Here is an 11934-nt window from a genome sequence, read left to right as displayed (position 1 = left end):
TGCCAGTAGTTACAAAAATAATCCAAACCGTCATCATATGGAAACATCATAGAATGAGAGAGGAGCTCTATAAACTGATGAGCTTTGACCATGGAGAAGAAACGAGTTGTAAAGTCGGCAATAGATTTTGGTGACAAAGAAGGGCAAGAGATTAAAAGTGAGTCACAAATGCATTAAGGATGTAAACACAGTACAATATAGTATTATTACGAAGTATTTGAAGACCATCTGAAGGCTAATATACATGATGTGAGACAGTAAAATATGTGTCAACAACCTCAATGGTGGATGCAACTTGTGACCATGCACTAACAGACAAGAGAATGTGTGAAAGGAAGGTTGCAAGCTACCAAGGTTTTATTTTATTTCACCACTTATGCCAGACTTCGCGCCATACTGGTAATGAATGATCTTCAAGAAATGTCGAGAAAAAGCTATCCAATGTTTTCTAACTTCCCATTCATGCACAGTTACAAGCCTCACTTTCTAAAGCTGCTTCGTGTGAGGCATATAAAGACTTAAAAACTGTATGCGGTTTACCTCGTAACCATATTATGGACACTGCCAAACTAAACGCAGCCATAAGTTCATTAGCAATAGATGCTATTAGTGAAATGTAAAATTCATATATAAAACAAACAGAACCAAATGTAACACTATGTCACATTGTGCTCATCCACCCCATCCTAGTCATGGATGCAGAAGAGCTAAGGCTATGAATCATCATCATCCAGAGCAGATTTAATACCGACGCTCTTTAATTCTGTGATCAGTTCTCCAGATTTATGCAGCTCTAGCATGATGTCACATCCTCCTACAAACTGCCCGTCGATAAATACTTGAGGAATCGTTGGCCAACTTGTAAAATCTTTGATACCTACAAAAGTGGAGATGTGTGAACTGTAGTTTGTAGACCTCAACAGACAAGCTCACTCAGCATCAAGATAAGCGCATGACTTGGCTTCAAAAGCATAATGGCTGAAGAGCACAAGAAAAAGATGGAGCAAGCTTAGCATGTTTGTTGCGTGTATACGGAGTACTTGATAATTCCACCTGCAGCTTTGTTATGATTGGCTAGCTAATAGTCTAGTCAGAAAATGTGTTTTAAAACAAGACCAACAATTGAATCATTCTAAAATAATATAAAACCATTCTGGATAAAATTGTTTTATGACTAAAATTATTAAGAATTAATGCAAATAAATGTAAAATTGTATTACAAAGGTCAAAAGGTCATAATGAAATGTCCAAAACGAATGATTACAAATGATGCTTTTGTGTTGTCAAAAGAAAATGTGTTTAACGCTTCCATTGCGCGAAATGGAGCGGCAGCTTCCAGGCTGGTGCTAGTACAGCTGTATGTACCTTCAGCTGCCAGTGCAAAGCCACGCTGCCATAAGAAGAGAAGCAGAATAGATTGGCAATTTGACTGGGTGCTTATTATATTCCGTGCATTTTCAGGTTTTTAAGGTAAGTACAGCGATTATAATGAACGCCTGTCAAGAGAAATTCGCGTGAGAACTGGCACATCTCAGCCAGCCTACTAAGCTGAGAAATCTTACAACAAGTGAAGGGCTTTAAAATCTTTGCCCACGTGTCAATAACCGAAGTTTTGTTTTCGATGATGTTAGGAACCACAGGTTAGACCACCTTAGCTGGTTCCATCATAATGTCAATATTCTCACTTTTCTTTTGAGAGCCGACAATTTGATTATTAAGCAGCGATTACAAATCTATTAATTATATCAATTACCAGCAGTCATCCACACCACTTTATTCCCTCGAAAGCCCAACGAGTACCCCTTTTCCTTCTCGCATAGTGAGAGCCACCCATATTTCACCGGTTGTTATGCACCAGATGGCTGACAGCCAGACCATTTGAGAAGCTTCGTGCCATATCTGCTCTTAAAGGTTGACTTGCAACAAAATTCACATTACAGTTATTTGGTATCAAAAGGTTTACCATGTCTTACACTGCTGTGTGGTAGGTGCAAAATATGTGGAAATGTGATTACAAGCTATTAAAAGCTCAAAAATGAACAGTTAATCGCAGCCATCACGAAAACGCTGTAGGTTGGAAACCCTCTCAAAACGGCTCAAATTTGACGTTGTTGAACACGATGAGCTTCTGTTTACACTTTCAAGCAACCTCATTCGGCAAAATATTTTCACAAATAAACTTCACGCATTCAATAAAACCATGTCTATAATGTCCTTCTGTATCTATTTCATTATCATCGTAACGCTGTCACTTTGAGCATTGATATCTCAAAACCTAGCCTAAAAATCAGTTTAATTTTTTAACTTTAGCTCGAGGGGGTACATATCATCCTCTGATAAACATGAGGAGCCTGTTGGTCTCCTGTGATGGTCAAAGAATTCTGCAGAAATTGTTAGCGCCATTTGGCAGAAAATATGGGTCACATGATTAGATTATGACTAGATGATTAGGCCAACCTGAAACGAAACTGTAGAGTAGCGTGCATCTATATTTGATAAGGACTTTCCGGTAGAACCCGAAGTGTTTGTCATAAACTAGTGCTACGAGACGTTTGATATTGAGCCTTTTATTGGCCTTTCATTTCACGTGATAACATCAGGTGTTAAAACAATACACACATCGAGTGGAATACGTCATCAAAACAAAGGATTCCAACGTATGGCCGTTTTTTTAACTTTTCATTTTTGAGCTTTTAAGAACTTGTAATCACATTTCCACATACAGTCATACTTCGACTTACGAGCTTAATACGTTCCAAGACTGAGCTCGTATGTCAATTTACTCGCATGTTGGATGCGAGTAATGTGCCATTTATTTATATATAGAACAATTAAATATATATTGATTGGTTTCCATACTCTAAAAAATGCAAATAAAACACTCGAAACAAGATATTGTAACAGAAAGAACATGTTGGTTATTGTCCTAACTTACTATAAGCTTTTAAAAAGCAACAAATAAAAAATAATGCAAGAAAATGTGGTTAATTAAAATGTAAAATTTAATACATACAATAGCAGCTAACGCTAGCATTTGCCAGAGAGGGAGATATCCTAGGGAGTTATAGAGAGTTATCCTTCATTATAACAGTTGACTTTGATAAATTTGGATTTTATCAAAGTCTTAAAAGACAAACTTAGAAGCAAACCTAAAAGCAAACTTTCATTTTTAACTTAGCGTAATTAAAATTTCTTCGGCGTTCATAGTTTAAAGTTTCTCGCTGGTTAGCTAATTTTTCCTTTGTTTCGCTTTCATGACTAGCCGGCCGTTTTAAGATGAACCTATCTAAGGACGTTTGCCTTTGTCGCCCTTTCAACGTGTTGCGATTAGGACGAACAGAGGTGTCATCACAAAGGTTTAATGCACGACTACTAGCCAACTTGTTCGAATGGCTACTTTTATAGTTTTGATACATAGCACCGGCCTTTTCAAATAGCGTCATTTCAGTTACGCTGTCACCGGCCAATTGTTCATCTTTTATCCAATGCTTAAGCGGTCTCTCCATCAGCGGTCGTGAAGATCGCTGCGCCTTTTAGAATCTAGGGGTAGTCCTTTTGCGAGCTAAACGCCCCGAATATAATCCTTTTGTGTGATAATTGTGGATGTATTTCTGTTATATCGCTGAGCTAGTTCAATCACGCATATTTTTCAATAATTTCCGTTTAATATCAATTGTTATCATTTGCTTTTTCTTTGCATTATTTTTCATTTTACTGGCAAACTTTCGGTCTACGCACAGTACTTTAAATTCACATAATTCTGCACTGAAAAGCGCGCACAAAAACACGGTACAAAAGTATAACCTGAGCAGTTGAAAAATACAGATTGATGCTGTTGTCATAAAACACCTCCGGCATACTTGGCAACTGACTCACGTGCTCGTATCTCAAACATGGCTCGTATGTTAGTGCTAAAACTTGCTTAAAAGCTGGCTCGTATCTCAAGTTTCTCGTACGTTGGAGCACTCGTAAGTTGAAGTATTACTGTACTATGAATCAACAACACAGCAGAGTAAGACACGGTGATTCTTTTGATACCAAATAACTGTAATGTAAATTTTGTTGCAAGTCAACCTTTGACAACTCTTAGATAGCTGAACGTTTTTTGTAATATCTTCATTCCATTGTACAGAGAGATCGACGCAAAAAAGTTGTAAAATTTAAACACTATGTTAAATATGGCCAACTTAACTTATGCACTTTTGTAAATTGATTTTTTACAAAGAATTTTCATGTCAGAAGTTAATGAAGCACTTTTAAAATAAAGAACTAGGAGAAAAGTTTTCTTGGTCATAATTAATGTTTACATTTTATCACTTGAGATTGTGCTGAAATGTGGTTTAAAAATTTATAGATCTGAGCTTTTAAATTAGTTGGTTTCTTGCTAATGTATGTGATAGAAAGAGGCCATGATTGATTGGTTTGGTCAGGCAAGGGCTACCTATGATCAGTAGGTCAGTGTTTCGACTCATACAAGGACCATCAGGGGTATCATCCAACCAATCGCTCCTGTGTTATATCATTGGCAAGCCTGTAAACCTACTCAAAAACCCGAGCTCGCTTCATCACCGGGTTTTTAGGCTGCATAAACAATCTATGAGCTTGAAAGTACATGATAGAGCAGGGCTTAATGATGTTACTGTTTTCAGCTATTTCAACAAACACGCTGTTCATTTCAACAAACTGATGACTACTCAGCTGTTTCACAATCTTTAAGATTAGACCGATGGTGAATCTAACAGGTGTTGTTTTATTGTAAAGCTGTTACATCTACATAGACATAGATAATGACATCTAAGTTTTTATTTGCTGTTTGTCATCCGCGTGTCCAGTTATAGCGATAGTTTTAAAAACGAAAAACCCGATTCACACTAGAACTGAACTCAGAAACCCAGGTTTTGCAGACAGGAGTGCCATTCGCTACACCACACGACCTACTTGCAATACTATGAAATAATTGTGCACATACTTACCACACCTGCCAATAGCACTTACAGAAACATATAGCACATACCGAAGTAAACAAACACCTTCATATAAAAGTTGGAAAGGTAAATGTTGTTTACAATGAATAAAAAAATGTCTGTGTAAAAACATTTTTAATACCCATGCAACGCAGTGCAGTCAGCTAGTCTACTTATAATTACCAAACATTCAAATCGGCAAATATATCCCATCTAACATTTGTTGCAGAGATGTTTAGCTTAATTTGAACATACAGTGCACCCTCAGAATATGATTTGCCTGATAGACGATTTTTTCACTTTACAAAGAATAACATGATGATCTTTTTTCACCTCACATTACGAATCTTATTTCACCATACAAATTCAACAAAAGTTTCGCATAAATTCAAATTTGGCATCGGGTGTGCTTATTATGTATGCCAAAATAACAGTCACCGCAATGCTGTTCACCGAAAATATTTTCACAACGCCTGAAAGAAACATGATGACCAATTTCTATCAGTTCAGCAATCCTAGTGTGTAAAACGGTAATATTTATCCTGAGAAACCAGTAGCAAAATTGGAGTTGCGATTTCTTTAAACAGAAGGTCAGACAACTTCCCATACCTGCTAAAAAACCACTTTATTACAAAAACAACATCGTTTAGGCCTTTTAGTCGAATCAGGTTAAAAAAGGTCCGCTAAAAGAAATAATGAAAGCGAATCCAAAAACCGATATTATTTTAGTGATAAAAAGTTGAAATTCAGTAAAATACGTGTAGTTAAAAATACATACTAAAACCTAGCTTTAGGAGTGCATATTTAGTAAGCTAAACTTATTTGAAGTGAGTTCAAAGTTTATGTTATACATACGTCTGTCTTGAATGTAAGAACTCCCTACGGTAAATTATAATGTTACATTTTATTGCAGATCATAACCGCTAAATACAATAAAGTTACTGTAGGTAACTATAGTTACTAAGGTTAACATATTATTTTGTTACTAATTTTTAATATGTACAGTACTTATATAAAATTTTGATGATTTTCACCAGGAGATGTTTGCATTATATAATTACTATGGTTTCTATACTTCTACATATTACATTTTTACCATACGATGCCAACCCTAGAATGGATCAAAATCGTATCCTGAGGGTGCTCTGTAGCGTGAGGTACATGTACCTTGTCTTATTGACTCATCTTCTAGAACGTCATGCGTAGAGTAGTTAACCCTCCCGACCTCGTGAATATCAAGCATCTGTATAACAGCTCTACTGAAACCACACATGGGTTGGTCAGGAGTTCCCTTCATAAACACAACAACCTTATTCTCTTTGACAAGCTTCGAGAGTTTTTCTTGGACTGCCTCTGTAGAACAGAGTCGTGTGGCATGCGCTCGGAGGACAGTGGCCCGACATATCTGTCTAAACATGTCTGTAAATAAAATTCAAGAGCTGACAATTTGATTTGTATGTAAAGTTTCTTTATCTAGGCATCAGCAAAAGAAAAGTAAATGAACATCTTACAGAAACAGAAAACTAATTAAAAAAGCAAACTATCAAAAAATTGTTTAGACATGTTTTGGGAAAACAAAGACAACATATACGAAAACCCAATCATTTTATCCGAACGTTGGTTGAACTCAAGTACTCTTAACACTGTGAGTGGAATATTTCAAACGTATTTGCTGGCAGATGTTTTGATTAGCTGACATAGTATTCATTCTCGGTGAACAAGTCATGAACCACTAAGGATTTATAATGACCAATTAAAACATAGCTGTTATAAGCAATATTTTGAGGGCTGAAATTTTAGAAGCTAGTTCGTTTTTTGTGAGAACCTTTGCCGGGGTATGTGATTTGGTGATACTTCTAAAGATTTGATGTCTGCAAAACTGATCAGATTCATATAGAAACTACACCCAGATTCATTTTCAATGCCTCAACTGAATTATTTACATTGTTGAAAGTACTACTCAAAAACAATAAACTCAATATAAAAGGAACACATTACAGGCATACCACATTGAAGTCATAGCAGACTCAACGTAAGGCCACCAAGTCTCTCTCACGCCATTATTAGCTGCTACTGTATGTCTCAAAGGTAAGAACTTTATTCAGTTGTTTAGATAATAATGATGTATTTTATTGCAGATCATAACCAATATCTAGGTACTTGTTACTTCATGACCGTGAGTGATGAACTAGAACAATTAAAATTACGGATGCCACAGTAATATCCTGTTTTATGTGGACTTTCAAAGGGTGCGAATCGATTAATCTATGTTTAGTTATTTTGTTATTTATTGTTATTTTGTTAGTTATTAGGAAAAACTGATTTGAGATACGAGAAATGACGTACAACTTGGTCCAGAACGCATTTAACCCTTATGTCAAGGTACGAGTGGTTATATAAATATATATTATAGCTTTAAGGTAATCAAGTAAGTAAAAAGAAACCTCCAAACTTTAAGAGTTCATATATTAAACACCAGGCCTGTATTCCCTGGTTGCAAGTTGGGGCGGCAAACGACTAGTTATGAGAATTTGGGGGTTTGGAAGGGGCGGTGCTACTAAAAACTGATGTTTATCTCTATGGCTTGGAATAAAGTAATAACACTGCGATAAAAACCATTCTCGTAGCCGTTGGGCAAACAACTGTTCGAATTAATGATGATGAGGTAGAATTATCTGAAGCAATTTATCATTGCGTGGGAACGAACCAAACGAATCCGTTCGAGTTAACTAAGTGTTCGTGATAGAACATTACATTTTATCCGAGGGCAAGTTATCCGAGTTTGACTGTACTTAGCTGCCAAAATTCTTAAAAAGTTGGGGCGGCTCCACCAGCCAGCCACCCCAGCGAATACACAGCCTAGGGAGCTGTTAAACACAGTCTAGTTATATATAGATATACAGTCAAACATGGATAACTCAAATTTCACGGGACTGAGCGAAAGTGTTCGAATTATCATAGCGTTCAAGTTATCAGAGCACTGTCACAAGTCCATGTATTTACTTATTTATTAGTAGATACACGTACATATACAAACTACAATATAAATCAAAAGCACAAATGGCTTGTTTCAAATTAAACGCTTCTAATTTAAAGTTTAAAACGTTTTTATCAAAAAGTAAAGAGATTTTTCTATCACTTGAGATTGGTTTGTTGTTTGAGGTGATGTTATTGCCAGGACGTTTTTTGATTGACATTGGCAAAACTTGATCGTTGTTGAAATGCTCAAAAGAAAAGACATCTTTTTCTTTTGAGCGTTTTACCCACGATCTATTTTGCCAATTTTTCTTGAAGTATATGCAAAGATTACCTCACTTTACCTTGCTTCCGAAGGGCGATCGCTGAGCGGATGTTTGGTATAAATCAAATTTCACCAAACCTTTAGAAAAGTCGTTGACAAAAATATTTTGTCGATGGTGGTATTAATGACGCTTATGAATTACAAAAAGTTGAGGTTTACCTCTATGGCTTGGAATAAAGTGATTTTCTAAAGCGATAACAACCGTTTCGGTAGCCGTTGGGCAAAAAACAGTTCGAGTTAACAGTGTTGAGTTCGAGTTATCTATAGCAATTTATCATTATGTGGGAACGGACGAAAGAAACCGTTCGAGTTAAACATGTGTTCGAGCTATCCGTGGGCGAGTTATCCATGTTTGACTGTATATTATTGTCATACTTCTTATATTCTATAAATTACAGTTGCATATAAAAACAATGTATTATTATTATTTCATGGAGATCAAGCCTGCTGCAAAATGAATTACCTGCATGTTTGCCCTGGTAATTTGCTCTGCTTATTACGGAGCTGGCTAAGCTAAACTTGCACCCAGAAGGCCATGTGTAGCCTATTATAAGCTTTTATTATCTGCTGCATAAATTCTTGAAACTGTTTATAAACTGCAAGAGACAATGTGATGGGCTAAGATGTGTATTGCTAACTTAATTTTATATGTAAACTGCAGTTCACAGGTCATGAAGTCAAGACTATTGTCAGCTCTTGTAAAATTATACGGCTGGCACATAAAATGTGCAAAAAAAATTTTGCTTTGCAAGTTAAAGCTATTCAAGTTCATATATCACTTCTAAAAAAGAAAAGAGTGCCAGATACAAGACTATGTACTGAAAATCTAGTGCTTCTGGTGTAGTTTAAGAAACCAGAATTGCTTTCGGTAGTGGCAACAACTTAAGGCAATGCTTAGCTATAGCTAGAGCAACAAAAATTAATGTTTTTAAACTAAAAATTACATGAGTTTAAAACTAGACAATCTCTAATATGATCGTGAATGTCAGCCCGATTTCGTAATATAGAAAGTTACACATTTTACTTACTGTCAACAGATACAGCTAAGTAATTGGACTAGCTCAAGAGCTACTGCAAGTTCAAAACCTTTTCACAAAAACCCTTCCAGACTATTGCAGTCAGCTATGGACACTGAATAGATTCTATTGTACAATATTATGTTAATAAGTTTTTATTACAGAGTATAAGTCTGCGTAATGTCGAGTTTGCCATGAAGTGTTCATAAAACTTATGCATACTATTACCGAGAATTACAAAGATACCGTTGGTAACTACAAAACTCATACACACACAGATATACGATAAAATTGATGACAACGCACATCTAGGCCTCATAATCGAGTAGAATTTTCAAGTCAGAATATATAAGTGGTGAAATTATCACAAAGGTGTTGAATCTTAATAGTGACTATCCAGATTTCGCTTATACCATCATTTTGCGTATTCAAATGCACAAGAGATGCTGCATAGCAATTAGCAGGTGAATGAAAGGTAAATATCATTGATTATATCATCAGGTAAACATCAGGTTTATTATTAAATACAGATCGTTCCAACAATTAAGCTTACCTTTGCGACAGCTATAATGTTTTACTGAAGAACATGCTCATACAAATATTTTTATTTATTTATCCTAGTAGAAACAAAAACTAAATAGCCCAGTACTATGTTGAGATGCCAAAACTCATGTACCGAAAAACGTGCCTACAATCTGTAAAACCAATTTTATATTCTCTACTACTTAATACACAGACACCGTGCTACCTCGTAGCAATCAGATAATAGAATAATCAACGTGTAATAAACTTGTAGCTTCGATGTGCAGTTTAAAAAACATTTGGTTTAATCCATAAAATATTATTAATAGTACTGAAGAACTAATCGCTACCATCACTACGCCAGCGCGATAGTCAAGGACGCGACCTTAGCTCTAGTTCCTAATAATTCGTAAGGTTAAGTGCGAGAATTTACTAGCCTAAATCTCTCTAACGTAGTCATCTAAAGACATCCGCGGCTCATTCGGACAAAATCGCGTTCATATTTTTGAAGTTGTTTCTCGTGCCAAATATTTATTCGCGTGGAAAGGGGTTACATAACTTTTGCTTGGTTTGACAACTCTAACATTTAAACGATTTCTAAACGATCCTGTGAAACACAACTCACATGCACACTAGATGATCTAGCCAAGAACTTTAATAGAAACTTGATTACACATCAGACCTGCCAACCCTGGAGTGGGGAAATGAGTGAGAGTCTATTTTGGGGGCAATGAAAACGCGAGGATTTGATAAGTGGGGTAAATTTTCATAGCGTATAAAAACACTACAGCGAAATACAATACCTATAACTCCATATATGGAAACCACATGTTGTGGAGGTTATTGATAGATGAGAATGCCACAAATAGGTTTATACATAGTTGTTTATTAGTAGTATGAATATGATTACTACTTGATGATTGGGGCAAAAACAGGTTTGCTTGGTTAAAAAGGGTAATTGCGTGACATGCGCATGAGTTGTGTGAGGCATGGGGATATTGAATGAGTCTCACGCCCAATGTGTGAAAGTTGGTAGATATGTTACACATACATGTATAATAATACTATATTTTCAAAGGCATTTGATTGCGTTAATCATCGAAAACTGGTTCATGAAATCAGAAATTATGAAATACACGATCAAGTCTCAAACTGGGTAACGTCATCTTAGATAATAGAACTCAAGTAGTTGAGGTAGGATATGAACTGTCAAATATTGATCCCTTTCCCTGTTCCAGCCTTTCCACATTCCCCAGCTGAATCTTTCAGCACTATCTGAAAGTGGAGTATGTTAACCATCGATTTCCATTCATTGGACATGGCTACATCTTTGAACTGCTGAATGAACTGTTGTACATCCCCAGTGCCATCCGACGTTGGTGCCTTGAGTTGTGAGGTTCTCGGTCATCAGTACTCAGAACACATCTCTTCCAGTACGTTTGCAAGTCTGTGAAGCACTTCAGCTTCTGCTACACCTAAGCCCGCTCTTTTGATGCTCCTAGCACTCTAGGCTGCCATGCTCACAGATAATTAATAGAATAAGCTGTCGGTTGGAGTTATCTAATCACGCCCCTGCCAACAATGGAATGATTCAAGGCAACAGTTACTAACTTCAAAGCTTCTCTCGGTTTATTACCACCTGTTTACCATTGATTCTGATACAACTACTGGGTCCACTTGTGTCGTCCGGCAATAAATTTTTTTAAGTTAACATGAGCCCAATTCTGTGTTCTTAAAACAAACACCGGAGGGTGTCTGGGTGACCTCAGGGTAATCTGGGTATAAACAAGACTTATTGTTGCGAGTAAAAGACCAAACACCAATTGTTATCTGTCACAAAGTGGTGATGCAATGTGACAGGTTCGAGATATCTGGTGTTGTGATTGTATCCTGATGTCTGCACAAGGCTAAGAGTTAAGACGTCTGGGTGTAATACTGCGGCTAACTATGTATAAGTAATATAGTGTCTATATAATAATATGCCGAGGATTGCTGTGAGAGTATAAAATAATCCTTTATTGCTGACTTGTAGACATGTATAATGTAAACTGAATTCTTGTGAACTGCTGCAGTCAGGCTATTTATACCTCCTTACAATTATTCTAGAAACTTCCAGAAAATCCATTCAGGA

The 11934-nt window shown here is 36.4% G+C and overlaps 1 protein-coding gene across 1 annotated transcript; it reads right to left on the bottom strand.

Annotated features, from left to right (window-relative positions):
- Positions 1-530: 530 nt before the first annotated feature.
- Positions 531-10155, bottom strand: LOC137399793 (glutaredoxin-related protein 5, mitochondrial-like). Its single transcript, XM_068086018.1, has 3 exons — positions 10020-10155; positions 6132-6383; positions 531-877 (listed from the first exon to the last, which is right to left on the bottom strand). Exons 2-3 carry the CDS (start codon positions 6379-6381, stop codon positions 714-716), a joined length of 414 nt encoding a protein of 137 aa, XP_067942119.1. The 5' UTR covers positions 6382-6383; positions 10020-10155; the 3' UTR covers positions 531-713.
- Between the last annotated feature and the right edge of the window lie 1779 nt (positions 10156-11934).

Source organism: Watersipora subatra, chromosome 7, assembly GCF_963576615.1.
Source record: "Watersipora subatra chromosome 7, tzWatSuba1.1, whole genome shotgun sequence".
In the NCBI taxonomy this organism is placed as follows: domain Eukaryota; kingdom Metazoa; phylum Bryozoa; class Gymnolaemata; order Cheilostomatida; family Watersiporidae; genus Watersipora; species Watersipora subatra.
The sequence above is the reverse complement of the archived record's forward strand: the minus strand, read 5'-3'. Positions and strand labels throughout refer to the sequence as shown.

Coding starts and splice junctions, on each gene's coding strand:
- LOC137399793 (XM_068086018.1), bottom strand. CDS start 6,381: ATGTTTAGACAGATATGTCGGGCCACTGTCCTCCGAGCGCATGCCACA. Junction 878..6,131: donor AGATGAGTCAATAAGACAAG/GTACATGTACCT, acceptor CCACTTTTGTAG/GTATCAAAGATTTTACAAGT.